The sequence below is a fragment of the Populus alba genome, chromosome 19, assembly GCF_005239225.2.
Source record: "Populus alba chromosome 19, ASM523922v2, whole genome shotgun sequence".
NCBI lineage: Eukaryota > Viridiplantae > Streptophyta > Magnoliopsida > Malpighiales > Salicaceae > Populus > Populus alba.
The window spans coordinates 5719618-5746278 of record NC_133302.1 but is presented as its reverse complement, the minus strand read 5'-3'; the positions used below and the strand labels follow the sequence as shown (position 1 = coordinate 5746278).

Genomic DNA, 26661 nt, shown 5'->3' with positions numbered 1-26661 from the left:
TCTTATTTTATTTTTTTTCCACATTTATTACTTCCCAGTCAGCAATTCATAACATAAAAGGGCTGCCTTGTTTTATTTGTAATGGAAAATTACTATTTTACCCTTAATGAGTCTTTTTGCTTTCATTTGATGGTCCTTATTCTTTGCTAGCACTACCGAGCTCCGTTCATCCTAAAATTTTAACTAGATTTATTCAATATATTTTAAGATTTCTCATAAAATTTTAGCTCAATCTGATGGTCGGATTTAAAATTACGCTCAATAACATAAGACTAGTCAAATTGTGATTTTTTGTCAAATTTTCTGAATTCCTCTAAAAATTCTAAAATTTTAACCCAAGCTAAGGCATTATATTAGAAGGCTCCACGCAAATTTTTAGAATTTTTTGATAACCCGATCGAGAATTATTAATTTTTCTTTTTGTTTTACATGAAACTAGTCAATTTATAATTTTTCGCCCAAAAGTTTTACAAGGTTACAAACAATAGTAGCAGAGAATATAGAGAGCATTATCTTAGCAGAAAAAAGTGATATAATGACAAGAAAAGTTCATCCTAACTTTCCTAGCTAATGCTTTTGATGACAGTTTCAGGTTTAGAAACCAAAACCCATCCAACAGAAAATATATGTTCAGTCCTCATTTGATCTCTCAATGCTGTGGTAGAGGAATACTTCTGACATGTTTACGATGTTTGTTGTGATTTGAATTGACCGGAATTCAAGAATGTTCGAAGAGATGAATTCATTGGCGATGAAATACCTTACTTTTATTGATTTAATTTTCTATTTCCTGTATTCTGCTATAGAGATGAATTAATCTTCATTGTGAAAATGTTCCTAAATTCTTACATTTTTATTAACAATAAGAGATGAAGAGGAGGTGAAGGTATAATGCAACCAACAAATGATACAGAATAAGCTCAGATCAAGAGAACAATCGACGCAATTGTCCCTTCCACTTTTTGTCTCTCTTCCTTGAACTCATAACTTAAGCATCCATCCCTTTTACTCAGACAAAACCACCGGTCACTAGTAAAAAACTTCATTTTGATATATATATATTTTTAAAAAAAATTGATAGAAAAAAACCATTTTATATTGTTCATAAAGACAGAAAAAACTTTAAAATACAAATTAAAAAATCTTGAGGAATTCATTAACCAATCCTTTTAGTTTTTTTTTTTATGTTGTCTATAAAGTCAGAAAAAACTTAAAAATACAGATTAAAAAATCCTGAAGAATATAGAAAAATAGGATGAATTTTTGTACGAGGAAAATAGATAGAGGTATGGAATTTTATTCTAAATATATCCTTATAAAAATTTCAAAATTCCAAGTCATGTAATTCGATTATCATTCTTTTTTTAAATTGTCCTCTCTCTTTTGTTTTTCTTGTATATATATTTTAAAAGAATAATTTATTGCTAGTTAATGATATAAGATGATTTGTACTAATGAATAGATCTATTATTTTATTAGGTTACTTCAATGATAAATCAATATAGTGTTTTTTTTTGTTGTATTTTTTGGATTTTTATCTTGGAGAAACTCAATAGGATGAAAATATAATATTAATCAAACTTCAAATTATAATTATTTATCTATCGATTTAAAAAAAAATATATGACAATTCAATAGTCTTAAAAAGATAATGAAATAAATAAATAAATGAAAAATGTTATTTATGTAATTGTAAGAACACAATATAAAAAGAAATATTTCATATTAATAAACGCTCTTTCTATGAATTCATGTTAGGCTTCGATTTTTCTTTGAAATATGGAAATGGCAATACAATTTCAAACCGACCCAAATCCAACCATTGAGCATCTTTAATCCAAAAGCATCATGCAAGTAATTTTAATATTAATTAATAAAAATATCCTTGTTGATTTAAAGGATTATTTTCATCATTCATAAAAAAAAAATTAAAAAGAAAAAAATTCAATTTTTTTGAAAAACGTGTGCTTTAACAATGTTTTTAAATATTAAATATGTGATTAATTAAGAGCAGGTGATTGCTTTTGTTTTTAGTTGTTTTTTTAAAAAGATAAATATATTTTTTAATGTTTTTTTATAATTTAAATATATTGATATTAAAAATAAAATAAATAAATTTTAAAAAATAAAAAACAATTATTGAACATGAAGCGAATCTGATTACGTAACAATTACTAATAGGGAAAAAATTAGGAGACAAATTAAAGGTTTTCAATCGTTGCCGTTACCAATCTGTTGCTGATTAGAGGCACACGGAGTCAAAGACTCCATCCTTACTTTTAATGAACAAAACCTAGTGCTAGTTTTGGTGGCTAGTGTTTTTCCGTGCTGGATTAATTTTTTTAAAATATTAAACCAGTAAATTAATATACTTGAGTTATTATAATAAACCTGTAAATTACATTAATCTTATAAAAAAATATAATAAAAATAAATAAATTACAAAGTTGAATTTTAAATCAGACCACAAATGAAATAAACAAAAAAAAAACACATTGAATTACTTATTATAATTTACAATAAAATAAGTGTGAATAAATAGTAGTTCTCCCAAGTCTCTTAGCTATTCTTTTAATGAAAATTAATAACCGTATAATATCTTCCTTGTGGATGCTCTATCGTTGCTAAATTAAAACATTTTTTTTTTATCTACAACTATGTGAAACTTTTTTAAAATAAAAATATTTTAAAAGATAATATTTAAAAAAACATTATTATTTTCAAAATATTTTGTTTATAGCAATGCATCAAAATAATATTTTATTATTATTTTTAACATTAACACATCAAAACGATTTAAAAATACAAATAAATTAATTAAATTTAAAATAAAAAATTAATTTTTTTAAAATACTTTTAAAACACAAAAACAAACTAATAATAAAATAGACTTGTATACACTTATCAAAACCCCATTAACACAACAATCAGGCATTAGCTTCAAGCAACCAGAGGGAGCTTCACTGCAGTAGAAAACTTCAACATAGCTTGATTTGCTATCCAATCTGCACACCAGTTGGATAGCAATTCTTTTCAACACAATCATGCTTTTTATTTATTATAAATATAAAATAAAGTTGAAGTGAAGTTCGAATGCGACAGTCCAATCTTAAACGGTCCAAACATTATTGTTAGAATGCGACAGTCCAATCTTAAAAGGTTTTCAACACAATCATGATTTTCCTTGTAGCATGTGCCATGTCTCAAGCTTCTGTCATCCAAGAATCAGGCTATTGGGGTTTGATTAAATTAGCTGTTACTAAAAATAAAAGAAAAGAAAAGAAAATCCTCTGTAAGGTAAAGGTAATTAATTACTCAATTAATCCCTAAATTTTAGGACTTCTTTGGCAGCCACGTACATGCTTTAGTTCTTCTTTTTTTTGAAATCCTCGTCGGAGACTATTTTTTAAGCCTGGAAGCATAATTGGATGGTTTAAAATATTTTTTATTTAAAAATATATTAAAATATTTTTTTAAAAAAAATTATTTTTAATATTATTACATTAAAATAATTTTAAAATAAAAAAAATTATTTAAAACAAATCAAAATTTTTAAAAACACAACGTTCTCAAACAAGATAACACGTCAAGAATCACATTAATCCGACATGTGAGTGGAAAGTTGTGATTAAAATACTTGAGTGCATCCAAAATTACTACTTTTAGGCCCTGTTTGTTTGCTGGAAAGTAGTTTCCATTTGAAAAGTGAATTCCGGGGAAAGTAAATTTCGGGAAAGTATTTTCTGATGTTTGATAGTGTAATAAAAAATAAATTGGAAAACAATTTCCAGTGTTTGGTTATGTTATGGAAAATGAGCTGGAAAATAACTTATTAATGTTTTATTTTTTTCAAGTTTATTAAATAATGATGAACAAATCTTACAAATTAAAAAGTTGAATGAGAATGAAATTGAAAAAAAATATAATTTCATAAAGTATCCCAGATAAAATAAATAATAATAAAAATAATAGAGATAAAAAAAATAAAAAAAAAAATTGAAAGATGAAGAAATTAAGAATTGAGTCATATGAACGCCTATACATTGAGATACTAACTCTGAAAATATATATGAAATATGTATGTATGTTATTATGAGGAAATGAACATGCATAGAAAGTAACATATGAGTGATGGATGAATATGAATTCTCTATAATATCGGCTTGAAGGAATCATAACAAAAAGAAAACTTCCTTGTGATTCAGGAGGAGCAACCAGGATTGGATCTTCTGTTAGGGGAGGTCGCGAGACAGGCGAAGCAGGTGCGTGAATTTCCTCCTATTTGCACTTATATAATTTAAAATTTGTCTGGTGCATGCAATTACAATAAATGTCGTGTTCAATATAAATGAAATCTAGCGTGAATTACAAGATTAGCTTCGGCTAATGGCATCCGTGATAGGATTGCCGGGATGTGAGTTACAAGATTAGCTTCGGCTAATGGCATCCGTGATTGGATTGGCGGGATGTGAGTTATAAGATTAGCTTCGGCTAATGGCAAAGTCACCCAATGTATGCAAGTAAATAAGATTATTTATCTAAGAATATGCAAATGAGTGTTAATTGGGTTTAAAAGAGTTACAAGTAAAAGATAGCTTCTTATTAGAATTCTCATGGATTCGATGGAAAGTTAATACTTCATTCGTATTCATTACATGAGCATACATATATTCTTTATCAACATAATGTTATGTTTATTTATGTACAGGTCCATCAAACATCCAGGAAGATCATTAGTTTAGGACTCTACTTTATGATGCTTATGTAAATATTTAACTTAAGCAAAAGGGAATTTACGTGATATGTAGTATATTTTTGTGTAAACCTTGATGTAATTATAAAAGTTCAGCTTAGCATTTAGTATTTTAGTTATTTTTTAATTAACCCTTTGAAACATTTAGGGACACTTATTATGATGTAATTATTTTCCTTGCATGTTAGTATTTATTTTCTTTCAAATTTTATGATATGATGTTTGGACCATGTTCATATTTATCTTACTCGTATAATGTATATATTGTGAGGAATTATGAGGTTTGATATAAGGTCTGGAATTATGGGACCTTGTGATGGTGGATTGATTGAGTAAATGATAGTAGTCCATAACTTGGGATGTCCTAAATGCAAATGAAACTCTACTGAATTTTTGGAAAAAAATAAAAAAATTACCCCCAAATAAAAAGGATATGTTGGAATTTTGTTACATTAATCGAGTCGTACAATTCCGAACCGTTACATCAAGACTAAAAAAAAAGGTTCTTCATTTATCTACTTTTCTTTATAAATTTACTACACAAAGCTAAAAGAAAATGAAAATTTCCAATATCTTTGCATTGTAAATATTATAAAAAGGGGACAACTGTCATAACCCAATTTTTGACCATTCTTATTTTTATTATTATTATTTTATTTACTGAAAAGGATAAAAAAATGATGATAAAAAAATAATAATGATGAAAAAAAAGTAAAATGAAATAATTGAAGAATGAATTAAAATTTGGGTTAAGGGCATTATGGTTGGAAGTTTTGGGGTTTAATCAAACTTTGGAATTAATCCAATCAAGGGCTTAATGGAAGAATTGATAAGTTTTGAGACTTAATTAAGCTTGAAATTAATTTAATTAATCCAATTAAGGTTTAATTGGAGAATTTATAAGTTTAGAGACTTAATTAAGCTTGAAAATTAATTTAATTAATCCAATCAAGGGTTTAATTGGAGAATTGAAAAGTTTTCGGACTTAATTGGCTTGGAATTAATTTAATTAATGAAATCAGGGACTTAATTGAAGAATTACCAAATTCTGGGTTAATTGGAGGGCAAAATTACAACAGGTTAGAGGCCAAGGACTGTTTTGTAAAAAACGCTGAAATACAGGGGTCCAATTAAAGTTTATCGAGGGGCTTGCTTACGAAAAGTTCAAAACTTCAAGGATGAAAACGAAAATGGCCATTAACAATTGAACAGCGTCGTTTCTAAGAGAACCCATCATCTTCTTCCGTTCACTAAACCAGAAGAAACGAATGTCCAACGATGCATCGCCATTACTCCTGCAATAACAGTCACTTTATTATCTGGGTAACGGCATGGCTTTCTCTGGCTATAAGTAGCCAGAGAAAGAAAGCAGAAGGGGAAAAGAAAAGGAGAATAAAATAGAGGAGACAAAACCGGGTAGAGGGGGAGACACAGAATCCGTTTCAACCATCTCTTCACCATCTTCAGCAACTCTTCAACCTCCAGGAAACCAGACAGGAGAAGAACCCCCATCGACTTGACTAAGGAAGTACACTGGAAACAGAGAACGAGTGGAAGACGAATACCACAGGAGACTGAAACAAGAGAGAACAAAGGGTGAAAAAAAAAACCCGGGGGAAAAGAGGAGAGCAGAACCGAAAGAGAGGGAGAGGCAGAAACCCAGGGGAACGAAACAGAACCAGGGGATTTTTGGGACCGAAAACCAGAGGAAGAAGCTTAAAAAACGAAGAGGACCAGCGTCACCACCGACTGCCTCTTCTCCAGCACCAGCTTCCAAAACCAGAGGAGGAAGCTAAAAAGGAGAGAGGAATGAGCAGCTGACAGAAGAAACACACCGACAGAAGGGAAACGAATGAACACAGGGAACTTGAGGCAAGGATAGACGACCAAGAAAGACTGAAAAATCCGGACTGCCATTTCCAGCACCAGGTAAGTTACGCTTTCCCTTCTTGTATTTTAATTACCAGCTCCTATAGCAGGCGTGCGTGAACTGCTCACGCACGCCTGCTGGTAAAAAAATGGCCAGCCGGGTCAAGCTTGTGACCCGGCTAGGCCTGCTGGGTCCAGCCCAAAAAAAAATAAAAAAATAATAAAAAACATAAAAAATAAAAATAATAAAAATATGTATGCATTAATAAAAATAATGTAAATTTATTGGTTTATTCACTGACGCCAGAGTCAGGAATAAAAATACCGGTTTAAATTTATATTATTTTTATTCGTTGTATTTTATTTTATTTAGCTAGAAAAATAGAAAATATTTGCATTCATAAAAAATAAATTTATTATTATTTATTTATTCACTGGTGCCAGAGTCAGGAATAAAATAAAATATTGATCTAATTTATTTTATAGCTACGTAATATTTATCAATGCTAGAGTTTAAAATATTCGTAGTTGAATATTCACTGGCGCCAGAGTCAGGAATATTATAAGCAAATTTTCATAGCATAAACTAATAAACATTTAGCAATTTAAGACGAAACTAGCAATGCAGCCTACCTTAGGCAGGACGTTTAAGGGGTGATAATATCTTCCCTTTTACGTAACCAGTCCCGAACCATAGAATCTCTGTTGACCAGTTAGGGTTCCTAGTAACCATAATACTAGGTGGCGACTCCTTAAACAAGATCTTTTTTCTAAAAGAATAGGATGCCAGAAATCCATTCTTTTCCCATAATACGAGAATTAATTTTTTAGGGTCGCCGCGATGTCGGTGTGACATATATATTAAAAATATATTTTTTAAAAAAATAATTTTTTTATTTATAAATATATTAAAATGAAATTTTTTAATTTCGTTTTGTTTTATTTGTAATGATTTCATACCAATTCAAAAAATAAAATAAAACAAAATAATTTTCATCTCATTTCAAATCTCGATCCTTTTCAAAATTTTCAGCTAAATTCCGTTTAGAATGTTCCGGTTTCATTCCACATGTTCTGTTCCGATCTTAAAAAGCCATTGAATCAAATTGAACCTGGTTCAATTAATTAATTAAACCATCAAAGTATAAAAAAGCTCTTTTTCATTACTATTTTCATTAACTATGATATTATTTTTTAAAAATTTTGATTTATCACTAATATATATGGTTTATATTCATGTTGTTTTTTTTTCAAGTTTATACTTTGTAGGAATTTAAGCAAAAAATTAAATGTTTTAGATCTCATTAGCCTTGATAACATTGACCTAGTTTTATATCTAAAATATTAGTGTTAAAATATTTTAATTTCATAATATTTTGATATTTTATTGAAGTTGAATTGTTTTAAATTAAAAAATTATTTAATCTTAACTATTTAAAAATATTTTAAATTTTAAAAATTATATTTCATCACGTCTCCATGATCCCCGTTGTGTCAAAAAACAATTGCCTAAATTTTAGGCTTTAGCAGTTCCTTTTTTGAAATCCTCATTAGTGAAATTTTAGACTTGTCTGTTTAATTTCTATTATTTTTATTCCATTTTAGCATTTTAGCATTTCATACTCATCAAAACCACTGGAACGCAATCAAGCTTTAGCTTCAAACAACTAGAGGGAGATTTTATAGGGATAAAATTTTAAAAATCACGCCTATGCTACTTTCTAGGTTTAGAAACCAAAACTGCCATATTCATACTTTCTCTTAGACATTTTAAAAATGCGTGTAGAAGAACTGATGATTTATAATATTAGGTTACTTTAATGATAAATCAATATAGTATTTTTTTATTTTTTGGATTTTCATCTTGGAGAAAGTCAATAGGATGAAAAATATAATATTAATCAAACTTCAAATTATAATTATTTACCTATCGAGTTAAAAAAAATATGACAATTCCGTAGTCTTTAATGAAATAAAAAAAAATGAAAAATGTTATTTATGTAATTGTAAGCATACTATATTATATTACTTTACAAAGGGACGAAGGACATCCTTTGCGTTAGGATGCTCCCACTCCACTACTGTCTCCCACTATTCTTTTGGCCTTGCTCGGATTTCTTTAAGAGAAGGGGGATGAGATGGCTGGCCATTTTCAAGCAACGGAAGACAAATTGGCATCCTCTTCAGCTTCTCACAATACATTACACCAATATCTTTAAGAGAATTGCAAATCAGTTTTGCACTGCAAATGTTTTTTAGTTTTGGTAAGCAAACCAATTCCAGAGTTATTAACTTTGGGAGAATGACTTCCGTGATGGAATTGGAGGTGCTGCTTTCTTCATCTGTTGTTCCTATTATCTCCTCCATTTTCTGACACTCACAAACTTCAATCATTTCCAGGTTTACCAGGTTTAGCAGCAACACAAGTGGGAACAACTTCTTCATATTGTTACATCCATAACAAAAAAACCTTTTAAGACTAGAAAAGATACCATTATATGGTGGCAATGGTGGTGGAGCAGAGCAGAACCAAAAAGATGAAACCAAGCTCTCCATGTTATGGCATTCCCGAATGCTGATGCGCTCCAGTTCAGTTGCATTCTCTAATGACAAAACATCACATAAACTTCTTGCATCGATGCATTGACAAATCAGTCCTTGAATGCCATTTAAGAACTTGACCTGAAAATCTCTATCTCCGTTGATACTCAAATTACCCAACCCAACTATTTTACTTGGAAAATCTTCAATGTCTTCCAGTAAATATGTAACCTCTCCTACTAAAATCTTGCATGTGCTTAATGATTGGATCCCATCCCGAGATTTGAGATACTCCACGAAGTTAGAAAAACCTTTGAATTGGCATTCCAAAGCTTCCAAATTTCTCAAGGATCCTACTTCCTTTCCTTTAACTATTATCGGAGCATCATCTTGCGGCATAAACTGTTCTTGTACAAAGACTTGCAGTTGAGAGAGTTTTTGTAAAATCCCACTAGGAAACTCCTTTTCACCATATCCATTCATTCTAAGATACCTCAGGTTGGTTAGGCATTCCATTCCTTGCGGCATCTTTTCAAGTCGAGTACGAGAGAGATCCAACCTCTTCAGTGCCCTGAGCTTCTTCAATGATGGAACATGTTTTAATTTATCACAACAACTAAGCAATAATGCACTGAGACTCATCAAATCAGAGACAGATTTTGGCAATTTTTTAATACCTGTGCAAGACAGATCGAGGACCTTGAGCCCATGCAATTGCTTGAAAAATGAATCCGCAACAAATCTCAAACTGTCATTATCACATAGAAATAGAGTTGATAGATAGGGACACCTTGGTGAATAGCTGGAAGGAATTTCTTTGATCTTGTTTTGCATTAGTGAGACTCTTGTGAGATTCTCCGTCCACTCCTCTACATCTGGCAACTCTTTTAATTGCACACCTGCTTTAACCATGACTTGAGAGTTGTCTTGTAGTATTTGGATGGCCATGTCCCTAATCAAGTCATGCATCTTGACACATCTACTACCATCACCATCCATCTTGACACGTCTACTATCATCACCATTCATTTTAGCACTTTCCAATAGGCAGACATTTTCAAGTCTATTAAGCATCGTGTGGCCCTCATCAAATGCATCTCCCCTGCTCCTCATTCCTTTAATTATTCCCTCATCGATCAAATAACCTATCAACTCCTCCCTTTCAATCTCATGATCTTCAGGAAATAATGCACAGTACAAGAGACATTGCTTTAGTGCTAAATCACCTAACCGATCATAACTAAACCTCAATAACTTGAATACTTCATTGTCCCTAAATTCTGATTCTCTAAATTTCTTCAATGTATTTCTCCACTCATGTAGGTCATTCACTCCCCTCAAGCTTCTTGCTACTGTAATAATTCCCAACGGCAAACCAGCACATTCCTTTGCAACAGCTTTTGCAATCCCTTCCACTTCTTGTGAAAGTGCCATGTCACGTCCAAGTTTCTCCATGAACAAAGTCCAAGCTTCTTCCTTAAAAAGTGGCTTCACCTTGATTTTGCGGTGGCAAGCCATCCGATGACAAACCGTTTCTGATCGAGTTGTCATAATTAGCTTGCATCCTTTCAACGGGACAGGAATTCTCACTTCATCAAGCTCAAAATTGCTCCACAAATCATCTAAAATGAGAATCCATTTTTGTTTCTTCATTAGTTCTTCTGACAATTTGGCAGCTCTATGCAGATCATCATCTTCGCTTGAAAGGTCTATAAGAAGACGTTTAGCAATAATATTTTGCAATCTATTAATGCTGAAATCTTGAGACACAGTCACCCACCAAACATGATCACAAATATCTGGTCTTTGTAGAAGCTCATTATGGATATGTTGCAGTATTGTTGTTTTACCAACTCCCCCCATCCCATAAATGCCAATGGTTGGGACTTCATCATCCATTAACAAAGACCATATCACCTTCTTATTCTCTTCAAATGCTCGACCCACTGGCTTTATAGAGCTAGTAGGTAATGGAACTCCTCTAGTCTCACTTGTGTTGTATTCAAGGCTTATAGAAGATCTAGCTCCAGCGTCAGGCCGCACTGGTTCTGTCCTCACTCTAACCATGTTCTGCACATCATTGTTTATTGACGGAGGATCAAGACACAATGGATCTATTGGTTGGGATGAATCTCCTCGAGGCTGCACTTGTTCAAATGCATCATGCAGACGCTCCACATCCTCATCTTCCTGCATTAAATACGTAGAGATTTCACTCAGCTGCTGCTCCTTTGAAAGGGCAGAGTGTATCTGAACCCAAGTGCCATCAGCAAATTGATCCACTAAATCTGTTCCTGGTGTTGCTTCTCCTCTATTCTCATAAGCATCAACTCTGAGTCTCCAAGGAGAGACACTTCTGTCAACATGCTGAAAAGATCCTTCACCAGTGTATTCCATGCTTGAACTTGCTATGCCTTCATGTCTTTTGTTGCCACCACGCATAGCTAGAAAGGCTGCTTCTTGAACTTCTTTAGGCACTTGACCACAAATGACAACATTATGCCCTCTCTCTCCTGATAAATGCCATTTGATCCTCGAAATGGAAGTACCATTGGCAAATAAATGCCCACAAAACTTACATTTCATGCTTCCATCATTCATAACTTCAACTTCCTTCCAAAACGGATCATCTGATCTACCCATTTTGTCCTACAGTTATTGAAAATCATTAATTGGAAAAGGAAGGTTGAAACTAAAATAATAAGTTACAAACAGCAAAGAAACTAAGAAGAAAAAACAATGAATTCAAGGCATGGACTGTTACAACTGAGAAAGATCAAATTATTTATTTTTGGAAACTGTTGATGATCCTATCTCCAAAGTTTCTCATTATAATTTCTACAACTTGTGTTTTCCTTGAAAGATTCAAACCAGAGTTACATGTGAAAAAAAAAATGAAGAAGATGGAGTATAAATAATCTACCTGGATTCAAGTTGTTCTTCAAGTGCTGGTTCGCTGAAGTAGTATTCAGGAAGAAAAACAAGAACAGAGAAGAATATACGGTTTAAAAATAACAAGGAAGTTGCAAGATGTTGAGCTCCAGATGATTCGATTCAATCAGAAAAGGAAGCACTGATCATCAGAAAGTTTAAGAAATTTGATGAGGGAAATCGGGAAATTAATGGTATAATGAGATGAGATTTGGAAGAGAGCGTTACAGTAGCTAAGATTATTGTATTGTTTGTGAAGAAGGAAGTTGCTAGGAAGGAAGCCACAAACTTTACCTACCAGAGATTATATTATAAGATATGGCAAGTTGCTGTACACCTCTATTTCGCTTTTCTTTTGTCTAGCGATGCATATAATTAAAAACTTCAACAAAAGAATCAGAAGCTAATTGCTGGCCGAGTTAACGTGTCGACCCACCCCATTGTTGAAACTTTGAAAAAGCTAACCTGAAAATGTAAGAGCCTGAAGCTTAGCTTCAAGAACTGTAAGTACTATGCTATGAATGATGCCTCTCACTCCTCCCCCATCAATTTTATCTAAATGCTGTTTATTGCACGCTGCTAATTGAGAAATACAGAACTCAGTTCAACCCAGCAAGTTGCTGCATTAGAGTTAAAACTCCATAGCAGTCAGCACAATCTATGAAGAGAAAATTGAAAACAAAACAATCAATGACTAAAATTAAAAAAATGCATCTAAGGTTTAGAAAAAACTGAGATAAAACACTATTTTTCTCTCTTGATACATGGTAGAAGCCTGAACATATTTATTTATTTTTAATTTTAATTTTAATTTTAATAATAGTTGTGTTCTTTCTGCCCCAAGAAATCAAGAACGCTAATTTCATTAAACAAGATTCTAAAGCCCATATTTAGATAAATTAGAAGAAAGGACTCCAACCCTAGTGCAAAAGACCTATAAACTAGCCTAACAAATCATACCCAGAGAAGCAAAAAGCCAGAAACAAGCTAGCTCAATTTTTTTTATTAAATAGACTTATTAAATTTAGAATTATTTATGTCAATAAACATATTGCTTCTCTGGGTATGATTTGTTAGGCTAGTTTATACTTTCTTGTCTTTTGCGCTAGGGTTGGGGTCCTTTCTTCTAATATATATATATATATATATATATATATATATATATATATATATATATATATATATATATTAACGTGGTTAAAATAACTAAACACATTGAATAGCTTTTGTGAGCTTTATTTTATTTTTTTTAAAAAAGAATTTTTTTAAAAAATATTTTTTATTTTTTTAATTTTTAATTAATATTTTTTTATATTTTAGATCAATATACTAATATCAAAAATAATTTTTTAAAAAATTAAAAAAAATATTATTTTAATATTTTTTTCAAATAAAAAATACTTTTAAAAACAATCATAACTAAACTTTCAAACTAACTCTTTTTAACCCAAAAGTCAAGTTCCTGCCCCAAATACCAACAACCGAGCATAAAAAGGTTTCAAACCCATGGTGCCTTTTCCTTATTTTAAATATAGAATAAAAATTAAGTTAAGGAGGTCCAGTCTTAAATGCTCCAAACATTATCCATGTCTCAAGCTTATGTATGATCCAAGAATTCGTATTTATTACAAAATTATAATTTTATATGAGTTTTTATCTTTATGATTCAAGAAGTTTATATTGTAAATTCAAGAATTTTAAGTTTATAGTCAATTTTATAATTCATAAAAACTTTTTGATCCAAATGCGGTGGTTAATGTTTCTGCCTGAGGGATCGGACCGAAACCACTTGGTGGTTAATGTTTTCGGACCAAATGCGGTGGATATTTCAGGCGTGAAGTTCCCTGCGACGTTACTCTTTGTCGGAGGGTTCGATCCCTTGCAAGATTGGCAGAAGAGGTACCATGAGGGGCTGAAGAAATCTGGGAAAGAAGTACATTTGGTAGAGTATCCAAATGCTTTTCATGGGTTTTATTGCCTGCCTGAATCGCCTGAATGTTCTTTGTTGATCGGTGAGGTGAAGAGTTTTGTGCAAAAGCAGTCATCTCTTACATAGGGTGAGGAGACGACGATCTCTATTTTATTATTATACCTTATTTTATTCACATTCAATAATTAAATCGTATTTATATTGCAATGATTTTATTTACTATTGAAGATAGATTATATGTGTATTGAATTGTTCAATTATTTGATGTATTAGATTTGACTTTTGAGGGAACGCTAATTTGTTTTAAATGGTGGAAGCACGTCTGGTTGGGAAAATATTAAATTAATATTGCTCTTAGATGTTTTTTAATATATTAATATAAAAATATATTTTTAATTAAATAACAACATTAAAAAAATATTTTGTTTTCCATTACCAATCACACTAAAATAATGTTGTGTCCTTCGAGCCATTTGGTGAGGAATGGTGATGGTGATTTTTTGTTTTTTTTTGTTTATACTAATTTATAAGTTGTGAGGTTGCCATGTTAAATTTGTATTTTTAATTGAATAATATTGTTTTAAAGAAAAAACTTACACAATATTCTTTTAAATAAAAAAAAAAACTTTGGAGTTCATACTAGTAGATTTCACAATAATTTATTTAGATTAATAGAGTCATAAATTAATTTGTTAACTTTCTTAGTGCTAATTGATTTGTTAAATTATTTAAATTTAATCAAATTAATTTTTTATTTAGATAAAAACCAAACTTGGTTTGAATCAAATTTCAAATCAATAACGTCACCAAGTTGATCCAGCCAGCTGGTTTTTGCAGACTGTGTTTTTGTACATGTGGAGGGGAAGGGAAATAATGTATAATGAAATGTGCATGACAACTGGGTTGATGGTTGGAAAAATATTAAATTAATATTGTTTTTAGATGTTTTTAATATATTAATATAAAAATATATTTTTAATTAAATAACAACATTAAAAAAATATTTTGCTTTCCATTTACCAATCACACTAAAATAATGTTGTGTCCTTTGAGCCATTTGGTGAGGAATGGTGATGGTGATTTTTTTTTTTGTTATACTAATTTATAAGTTGTGGGGTTGCCATGTTAAATTTCTATTTTTAATTGAATAATATTGTTTTAAAGAAAAAACTTAAACAATATTCTTTTAAATAAAAAAAAACTTTGGAGTTCATACTAGTAGATTTCACAATAATTTATTTAGATTAATAGAGTCATAAATTAATTTGTTAACTTTTTTTAGTGCTAATTGATTTGTTAAGTTATTTAAATTTAATCAAATTAATTTTTTATTTAGATAAAAAGCAAACTTGGTTTGAATCAAATTTCAAATCAATAACGTCACCGAGTTGATCCAGCCAGCTGGTTTTTTTGCAGACTGTGTTTTTGTACATGTGGAGGGGAAGGGAAATAATGTATAATGAAATGTGCATGACAAACTGGGTTGATGGTTGGAAAAAATATTAAATTAATATTGTTTTTAGATGTTTTTTAATATATTAATATAAAAATATATTTTTAATTAAATAACAACATTAAAAAAATATTTTGCTTTCCATTACCAATCACACTAAAATAATGTTGTGTCCTTTGAGCCATTTGGTGAGGAATGGTGATGGTGATTTTTTTTTTTTTGTTTATACTAATTTATAAGTTGTGGGGTTGCCATGTTAAATTTCTATTTTTAATTGAATAATATTGTTTTAAAGAAAAAACTTAAACAATATTCTTTTAAATAAAAAAAAACTTTGGAGTTCATACTAGTAGATTTCACAATAATTTATTTAGATTAATAGAGTCATAAATTAATTTGTTAACTTTTTTAGTGCTAATTGATTTGTTAAGTTATTTAAATTTAATCAAATTAATTTTTTATTTAGATAAAAAGCAAACTTGGTTTGAATCAAATTTCAAATCAATAACGTCACCGAGTTGATCCAGCCAGCTGGTTTTTGCAGACTGTGTTTTTGTACATGTGGAGGGGAAGGGAAATAATGTATAATGAAATGTGCATGACAACTGGGTTGATGGTTGGAAAAATATTAAATTAATATTGTTTTTAGATGTTTTTTAATATATTAATATAAAAATATATTTTTAATTAAATAACAACATTAAAAAATATTTTGCTTTCCATTACCAATCACACTAAAATAATGTTGTGTCCTTTGAGCCATTTGGTGAGGAATGGTGATGGTGGCTTTTTTTTTTTTTGTTTATACTAATTTATAAGTTATGGGTTTGCCATGTTAAATTTCTATTTTTAATTGAATAATATTGTTTTAAAGAAAAAACTTAAACAATATTCTTTTAAATAAAAAAAAAACTTTGGAGTTCATACTAGTAGATTTCACAATAATTTATTTAGATTAATAGAGTCATAAATTAATTTGTTAACTTTTTTAGTGCTAATTGATTTGTTAAGTTATTTAAATTTAATCAAATTAATTTTTTATTTAGATAAAAAGCAAACTTGGTTTGAATCAAATTTCAAATCAATAACGTCACCGAGTTGATCCAGCCAGCTGGTTTTTGCAGACTGTGTTTTTGTACATGTGGAGGGGAAGGGAAATAATGTATAATGAAATGTGCATGACAACTGGGTTGATGGTTGGAAAAATATTAAATTAATATTGTTTTTAGATGTTTTTTAATATATTAATATAAAAATATATTTTTAATTAAATAACAACATTAAAAAAATATTTTTGCTTTCCATTACCAATCACACTAAAATAATGTTGTGTCCTTTGAGCCATTTGGTGAGGAATGGTGATGGTGATTTTTTTTTTTGTTTATACTAATTTATAAGTTGTGGGTTGCCATGTTAAATTTCTATTTTTAATTGAATAATATTGTTTTAAAGAAAAAACTTAAACAATATTCTTTTAAATAAAAAAAAAACTTTGGAGTTCATACTAGTAGATTTCACAATAATTTATTTAGATTAATAGAGTCATAAATTAATTTGTTAACTTTTTTAGTGCTAATTGATTTGTTAAGTTATTTAAATTTAATCAAATTAATTTTTTATTTAGATAAAAAGCAAACTTGGTTTGAATCAAATTTCAAATCAATAACGTCACCGAGTTGATCCAGCCAGCTGGTTTTTGCAGACTGTGTTTTTTGTACATGTGGAGGGGAAGGGAAATAATGTATAATGAAATGTGCATGACAACTGGGTTGATGGTTGGAAAAATATTAAATTAATATTGTTTTTTAGATGTTTTTTAATATATTAATATAAAAATATATTTTTAATTAAATAAAACATTAAAAAAATATTTTGCTTTCCATTACCAATCACACTAAAATAATGTTGTGTCCTTTGAGCCATTTGGTGAGGAACGGTGATGGTGATTTTTTGTTTTTTTTTTTTATACTAATTTATAAGTTGTGGGGTTGCCATGTTAAATTTCTATTTTTAATTGAATAATATTGTTTTAAAGAAAAAAACTTACACAATATTCTTTAAAAAAAAAAAAAAACTTTGGAGTTCATACTAGTAGATTTCACAATAATTTATTTAGATTAATAGTCATAAATTAATTTGTTAAGTTTCTTGAGTGCTAATTGATTTGTTAAGTTATTTAAATTTAATCAAATTAATTTTTTTTTAGATAAAAAGCAAACTCGGTTTGAATCAAATTTCAAATTAATAACGTTATCGAGTTGACCCAGCTAGCTGGTTTTTGCCTTACAACATCAGCAAATTGTGAAAGTATGTGCTCTAACAATAACAGATTAAATATGTGATTAATAGCATGTGATTTTTTTTTGTTTTTAGTTGTTTTTAATAAAAGATAAATAGATTTTTTTTATGGTTTTGATGTGTTGATATTAAAAATAAAAAAAAAATCTAAAAAAATATTATTTTAATATATTTTTAAATAAAAAATACTTCTAAAAATATTATATATCATAATTTTAAATTTAATTTAAAAATTAAAAAATAATTATTTAACATGAAGCGAATCTGATTATGTAACAATAGGGAAAAAAGTAGAAGACAAATTAAAGGTTTTCAGTCGATGCCATTACTTATTTGTTGCTGATTAGAGGTACATGCAGTCAAAGACTCCGTCCTTACTTTTAATAAACAAAACCTACACTCAATAATATGTCCTAGCTCAATAATATGTCCTAGTTTTTTTAGGGGATTAATTTTTTAAAAATATAAAAATAAAATGTTAGGAGTGAAGAAAGTTTGGTGGCGATATTATTAAACCTGCCTAGGGGAGTTGATATTAAAATTTTTTAATCTAATTTTTTATTTAATTAAAATTTTTAATTAAATTATATAAAAATTAACTTAATTTAAATCGATCAATATCTAAATGTAACTTGAAAGATTGGTAAAGCATGGCTTAGCTTAAAAAAAAAACTCTAGACAACAATTTTTAAAAAAGTATTGAAAAAATAATAGATTTGATTGATCCCGGTCCCTCATGACCTGGAACATAAATTCTATTGGGTTTAATAATTTTTATAATTTTTTTATTTAATTATATGATAAAAATAGATGCTTATAAAATTAAGCATCATCCCTAAAATAAATATTTATTTAAGATTGTGATAATTTTATAAAAAACAAATAAATATAAATCATGTAGTCTATTTCCAAACCAATCTAATATTAAATAATAAAATAAAAAAAATCAATTAAAAATTAAAAATCCAAGAAAAAAAAACATCAGAAAAATCACATAAGCTTGATAGTAAGGAAGGAAGTTGCTAAGGAACCCGCCGCTTACTTACCAAACATTATATTATAATATATAGGAAGTTAACGTGTGGACCCCCCTAATGTTGAAACTTTGAAGAAGATGCCTGGAAAATGTAAACACGTGAATATGAGAAAGAAAAGCATATTAGTATATTAAAAAATATATTTTTTTCAAGATAAATTAATTTTTTTAAAATATATTCAAACACAATTTTAAATATAAAACAAATTATGTCTTGATTCTATCGTAACAATCTTCATCTTCAAAGATAAATTATTAAGATCGTGACCTATATTCTCAATTGAACTAGGAAGGTATGGAGTGTTGATTTCACATTGAAACAAATTAAAAGAATAAAAAGAGATATTAAATAATTTAATATTAAAAAAATTAATTTTTAAAGTAGATTATAGTATGTTTGGGAGTGTAATTGTTATTATTTTTTAAAGTGATTTTTATTTAAAAATATAATAAAATAATAAATTTTTTTTAAAAAATTATTTTTCATATTAACATATTAAAATAATTTAAAAATATCAAATAAATATATAAATTATTGTATTATTTGATTGGAAGTAAGTTGCTAGGAAGCAACCCACCACTTTCCCTACCAAACATTATATTATAAGATATAGGAAGTGAACGTATGGACCACCCCAATTTGTAGCCCTTTAAATACCTTTTCAACGCGTCAAGAAAACCAAAGCCCCCATCGCCTTACTCCAAACCTCCACGCTACTCACATCGACTGCCCTCTCTCTCGCCAAGCAATCACCAAACCACCACTCACCACTACACAGCAAACACCCACAGCACCCCAAACTCACCAAATCAGTCACCAAACCAGCACCACCTCCAACAACCAACGACAGCAGAACCAAAAGGCCCTCATCTCCCTTGTCAGTTGCTGGTGAATAACGCCACTATCACGAACAGGTAGAATAGAACGAGAAGGCCAGGTTCTGCTCGTCACGCGCCACCAGTCATCGGCTTGTGGCTTCACCTACCCCAGCTTCTGCACGCTTCAACGCTGTCCCAGCAGCTTCCTGAAGGTAAATTCTGATGTCGCCTTATCTATGACATTAATAAATTCATGCATATTGTGCAATATTTGAAGTTGAAGGGTTGGAGTCATGACGGAAGTATGCTGGGGAGAATTTTATTTTATTACAAAAATAAATCATGATCACAATCCTGAAATGTTGCGCGATATATGATTAACAAAACACTACATGTAACTGTTCTAATTTTCTATTTCTCAAATGTACATGTGATCACTATGTTTCTTTAACTATCACACCACTAACCTGACTTCGTGCTTTAATCCTCCTACTCATTTGCTCATCCCATTTTATTATAACTAGAAATGGAGGTGATGAACAAAATACTCTCCGAGAGCGACGCAAAGAATAAGCGACTCGAATTTCCGGCTAGGAGTCTCTCTGCCTTTCCCATGCCAGATGGTCAGAACTCTGTCGAATTTGTGGCATTTGACATGAACGAACGGCAATGGAGTCTTAAGGTCTCCATCCGCAATGAAGGTAGGTATGCGAAACCTTGGCTAAAGGGCGAATGGGATGACTATGTTCGTCAAAAAGGGCTGAAGAAAGGAGATAAGGTTATCTTGACTGTGCATGAGCTAGAGAATGGCGAAAGAATTTATCGTATCAGAGCTGAAAGAAAGCATTTCGGTTTGTGGTATTCAATGGATGATGAAGCACGAGGCTTGAAATCTGATGCTAGAGTCTTAGTAATGCAAGTAGTTTCTGGTTTGAATAAGCTCCTCCGATCTTTCAGGAGCTAGTAATTCATTTATATTAGGAGTTGATTACGTCAAATATGACCAAGTCATATTTGTTTAGTTACCACAATCTTCGGGATGTGGAGACGTGGTTTGTTTTTCAATTTGATTTCTAGTTGTAATGGCTATTTAAGTCAAATAGTGTGTTTGGTACTGCGGTAGTTGTTGTGGTTGTGGTTTGAAAAAAGTTGTTTTTATAAAAACTACTTGGTTTGAAAAAATAAATATTTGGTTAAAATTGTGGTCGAAGAAAAAGTAGTTTTAATGTGTTTGGTTAAGAATGCTTTTGAAATTGAGGTTATAAAATAATTTTAAAAAAATATATATTAATATTGATGGTTTTTAATTTAAATTTTATGGATTTAATTATTGCTATTACATCATAAAATAAATCACACTTAAAAAAATTACTTTAACAAAAAACTATCTACAATTCCATTACGTACAAAATTCATCCGACAAGAATTACAAAATTAGATAAAATATTATGAAGAATAAAATTAAGATTATACTACGAGCAAATTTAATTCACCTTAAACTAATTTTAAAAAAAAATTGTTATTCACGTGAATAGCACGAGTGAAATCAATTAACTACATTGGTAAAAAAAAAAAAACCTGTTTAGTGAACAGTGGAGGCATGATCCACTGTTCACTGAACAGTGCATGCCTCCACTGTTTCAAAAAAAAAAAAACTAACTGTGTAGTAAACAGTAGAGCTACCATGCAAAAAAAGCAGCGATTTGCTGCTTTTCATTTTCATGCGGCCAGAACACAATAAGAGCGTGTTTGGTATTGCGGTAGCTGTTGTGGTTGTGGTTTGAAAAAAATCGTTTTATAAAAAGTACTTTTAATTGAGGTTGGTTTGAAAAAATAGGTGTTTGGTTAAAACTGTAGTTAAAATTGAGGTTGAATAAAAAGTAGTTTAATGTGTTTGGTTAAAAATGTTTTTAAAATTGAGGTTATAAAATAATTTTAAGAAATATATATTAATATTGATGGTTTTAAATTTAAATATTGTAAATTTAATTATTCCTATTACATCATGGAATAAATAATACTTTATATAAAATATTTTTTATTATTCCATTAAACTATATATAATTTTATTACGTACAAAATTCATCTGATAAGATCTACAGTTTTCATAATTTTTTGAGTGTGTAATAAAATTAGATAAAATATTATCAGATATAAAATTGATATTATAGTGCGAGTGAATTTAATTCACTCTATACTACTTTTTCAAGAAAAAAAATATTATTCACATCACAGTGCGAATGAATTTAATTCACTCTAAACTATTTTTTTTTTTTTTTTAAAAAATTTAATAAAATTAACACACTGCAAAAAAAAAAAAAAAGGACGAACAGTGCAAATGAATTGCACTGTTCACGTGAAGAGTGCAATTCACTTGCACTACAAATTTTTTAATGTGAACAGTGTACCATGTACACTGTTCACGCTAATTGCACTGTTCAAATGAATAGTGCAATTAGCTGCACAGTGCATGAAAAACATGAATTTTTTGCTTTTCATTTACTGTGTTTTTGACGCAAAATTTGCGTGGATCCCATACACAGTAAATCAAGTTTTTTTTGTTACCAAACGGCTGCTGACTGCGTTTTCAATAAAACGCAGCCGCAGCCGCATAGCCAAACAGGCTCATTAAGAGATCCATGCATAGTAAACAACTTTTTTTATTTAACCAAACACTCAACCATTGCGTTTCTTAAAAAACGCAACCTCTCCCTCGTAGCCAAACGGGCGACATTCGGTTAAATAGTACTGTGATTCACTAATGATCTTTACAGTCTTCACAAACTCAAAAATCAAGAACAGGTCTTCAATCTTCACAAACTTTTATATATATTAAGTCAGATTTGTGTAATTAGATTTATCAAGTTTGCTTAATTAAGATGGAATATTTATGACTTTTATATGTGTTAAGTTAATATAATTTTTTTGAATATATACTTATCATTTATTTATTTATTTATATTATTTTTTGAATATATACTTATCATTTATTTATTTATTTTTTATATTTATTTTTTAAAAAATAAAAAGATATAACCAGAAGAAGAAAAATTCAAGATGGAAATATTTTTATTATTTTATTATTTTTTTGTATTTATTTTTTAAAATAATCTAAAAAATAAACTAATAATTTTTTTTTTCCTTCACTGGTGCAATTCCCACTTTTTCTTTTTATGGGCAGCCCACTTTTTCTAAAGGAGACAGCCCCACTTTTTTCATCACGCCATCGTCCCGTGTCCCCACACGTTTTTAAGTGTGTTCACGACTCTGGGCCTTGACTTTTCTGTGAGAGCTTCAACTCTACATTGAAATGTTTTTTTTTTAAACTGTGAGAGCCTCATAATAAGCATAATGAGGGAATTTTTACGAAACTATTAAATCTTAACATAAAAGGGAATTTTTACTATATATCCACGAATGATACAAAAATCTGTACTTTTTTTTTAAATGAATTCCTGAACGTAGTCGAAGAACTGTGGCAAAAACAGTTTAAGGATTCCAACCTAACACATGAATGGGGTGGTTATATTTTGTCTTGTATACTTGTGATTATTTTTACGATATGAATTCGTTATGAAGTGAGATTCACCACACTAGTTAATTAATTTTTTTTTATTTACATAAAATTTATATTTTTTTAACTAATATTAACAAATTACAGTGTAGAAATCTTAAATTGATTGATGAATGATTTTATTTTTCAAGTTATCATTTAAGATTTTAATATATTTAATAGTTCGAAAAATACATTTATTGTTGAAACTTGAAAAATTATGAAGAAATTATAGTTTCATTGGCTAAGAAATGCAGCATGCCCACTTGGAATTATACGTCATCCGAATTCCAGGGTAAATAATAATTCCAGCATTAGATTAATTAATTACACTTTATTTGTTTAGTTGCCACAATCTTCGGGATGTGGAGACGTGGTTTGTTTTTCAATTTGATTTCTAGTTGTAATGGCTATTTAAGCCAAAGACATTCGGTTAAATAGTGTGATTCACTAATGATCTTTACAGTCTTGTAGAGCTATAGGTCTTTGATAAATCAACAATCAACGGGCCTGACTGTGATTACAAGAGTGAACGAGAGTTTGAGAGTTTTTTCTTGAAATGGCAGAAGGAAGCAGCTGTGTCTAAGTTTGTAGCGCGTTATGATCATTGGGTTGAGCTGATGGAGAATCTGCTTCGTTCTATAGAATATTGGAACATTGTAAATTGTGGCGTCATGATGGATGTTGTAGGGGAAGCACGGTCATCCTCCTCAGTGGTGACAGAAAATAATCAACTCACGGATACTCAATTCTTCTAGTAAATTATTTTTAAATAAAATAAATAATAATTAAAATAATAAATATTAAATCTAACAACTTAAAAAATTAAAATATGAAGAAATTAAAATAATAATAATAATAATCATTTCATAAATTATTTCAAATAATATAAGTAATAATCAAAATAATGAGGATCAAATTTTGATAAATAAAAAATTTTAATTAAAAAATAGGAAAAACAAATAACATTTATAAAATAAAAGACCAAATTTAATTTTAAAAATCAAATTCTAAGGGATGAAATTGAAAAAAAAATCAAAACAAAATATATATAGCAATCAAAATTTTAAGGACTAAATTTGATATAAGCAGGAAATAATATGATATTTCTAATTTTTTCACAACTTTCAAAAAGTGTTTTCCTTCTAAAATAAAAGAAAAACACTTTCCTGAAAATCAAGTCAACTTTTTTTTTTTTAACTGGAAAGTGTTTTTTATTGATCAACTTTTCTAGTAACAAACAAATATAAAAACATTTAACTAATAATTTCTAAAAAATTATTTTTCATTAAATAAACGAGGCCTTAAGTGTATATAGGCAGGTTCAAAGTGAATTTCACGACTCTGGCCTTAGTAAATAGAAACTCGATTAAAAAATACCCTTTAATTTTTATTATTTTTATTTACATTTTAGCGTTTTATTACAATGATAAAAAATTTCGAAAATTTAGAATGCACTTTCATACACTCATCACTCATCAAAATCCCAGGAACGCCATCAAGCATTAGCTTCAAACAACCTGAGGGAGCTTCAGTTTTCCATTGATACAAAGATACTGCATGTATTTTTGTTTCTGTAAAGTTGTCAACCGACTTTTTATTTTTTTTATAATTTTTTTTTATTCTATTTCTTTCATCTCAAACTCGGTGAATCAAAAAAATAAACAAAATAAAATTTTAGATTAAAACTAAAACTAAAAAAATATGCAAAAATTCTATGATCAAAATTTTTAAAAATCATGCCTTTGCTATTCTCTACTTTTAATATTAAATTTCATCCTCGAAGTTTCACTTATTTTTAATCAATTAAATTGAACAAAAATCTTGTCAAATTGAACAAAATCTTGTCAAGTCAAACATCAACCCTGCATTGAATCGTTTTTTCTTCTTAGATAATGAGAGTTCCATAACAAGCTTATTTAAATAAATTATCAAATGAAATTAGAAACAAAAATGCCTTAAAAAAAAAAAAAAGAGACATCTACCGTATTTTTTTTTATTGGTACATGGTAAAAGTCTGAGCATATATATTTTTTTAATTTTAATTTCTACTGTCCAGAAATTAAGAAATGATTATGAAATGCTTCGTAAATTAAATGAAATGGAGAAGAAAACTCAGGAAATAAATATTCAATTCACTTTCAAGCTGACAATAAAAAATGAAAGCATTTCTATCCAATAATACTTCTTGGCTCACAAATAAGTTGGCAAGAGTTATATGAGAATCAAATTTCCCCAATCACATGATCGAATAAAATACTCAGCACTTAAAAAGAAAATTTATAGAATAATATGTCACAGATCCTAACTCCTGGATTTCTAGGTCAACTCTGTTTAACAGGTGGATAATAAATTTACAATCCAAGAAAAAAAAATTAGAAAGCATTCCTCAAATAGGTTGGAAAAGATACCAAAGACAAGAAGATTATAAGCAATAGTAACAGAAAATATAGCAGAAATATGTAATATAATTACAAGAAAAGCTCATCCTAACTTCCTTGGCTATTGCTTATGATGGCAGTTTCAGGTTTAGAAACCAAAACTCATTCAATAAAAAATAAATGTTCAGTTCAGAATCTCTCATAGGCATTTAATAGAGAATCTTAGCCTTCCTCATTTAATCTCCTTAGTGCATACACGTGCTACTACTTCATAGAACTCATTTAACAGAGTTTTTCAGTTATTTTCCCAAACCGAGTTGATAAAGAAGAATTAGCTTTTGATGAATTAAGCAAGGTTGGAAAGGGAAAGAGTGTTACATATATCTTGCGTGCAGTACTTGGACTCAATTTCACTGAGGTAGAAGATTACTTTAGACATGTTTACGACAAGACATTAGCATGAATCAAACTTCAAACCGAACCATTTTTCTATTCTATGAAATGGATTTCTGGATAAATCATATATATATTTTGATGAGCTTCATCAGATGCAAACCCTGCCAAGCCTCCAAGCTGGTTTTTAGTTATGGCTAGGACAGATTGGAAAAATATGAAAAAAAATTTAGGAAGAATTTATTTTTGTGTTTTAAAAGTTTTTTTTAAAAAAATTGAAAATGTTTTTTTTTTTATTTTCAATTAATATTTTTTGATATTTTTATATTATTTTAATATTAAAAATAAATTTTTAAAAAATATTTTAAAAATAACAGGCAATTCGTTTTCTAATGTAAAGAAGAGTCGGACATCATTAAACACAGGTATAATAATTTAAGAAGAAACATGTTTTTCAAGTTGTGTCAAATGCAGAATGCTTTAATTCATACGAGGAAAATCTTGTTGATAATATAGTTTGGTACAGCCACCGTCGATTTAGAATTACAATAATGATTAATTTTTAAAAATATTTTTAATTTAAAAATATATCAAAATAATATTATTTTATTTAAAATTGAAAAAAAAAAAAACACTCTCAAAACCATGCTGATTTTTCTTTTATTATGTGAATAAAATGTATACATATGATATTATTGAGATTT

At 29.1% G+C, this 26661-nt stretch overlaps 1 protein-coding gene and 1 long non-coding RNA gene across 2 annotated transcripts; one reads left to right on the top strand and one right to left on the bottom strand.

Moving 5' to 3' along the window:
- Positions 1-8557: 8557 nt before the first annotated feature.
- Positions 8558-12436, bottom strand: LOC118048635 (probable disease resistance protein At4g27220). The gene is made up of 2 exons (XM_073406519.1): positions 12087-12436; positions 8558-11812 (listed from the first exon to the last, which is right to left on the bottom strand). Exon 2 carries the CDS (start codon positions 11804-11806, stop codon positions 8714-8716), a length of 3093 nt encoding a protein of 1030 aa, XP_073262620.1. The 5' UTR covers positions 11807-11812; positions 12087-12436; the 3' UTR covers positions 8558-8713.
- A 7066-nt stretch (positions 12437-19502) lies between these two features.
- Positions 19503-20752, top strand: LOC118048643 (uncharacterized). Its single transcript, XR_012168745.1, has 2 exons — positions 19503-19842; positions 20155-20752. It is a non-coding gene; the product is annotated as an uncharacterized lncRNA (long non-coding RNA).
- The last annotated feature ends 5909 nt before the right edge of the window (positions 20753-26661 follow it).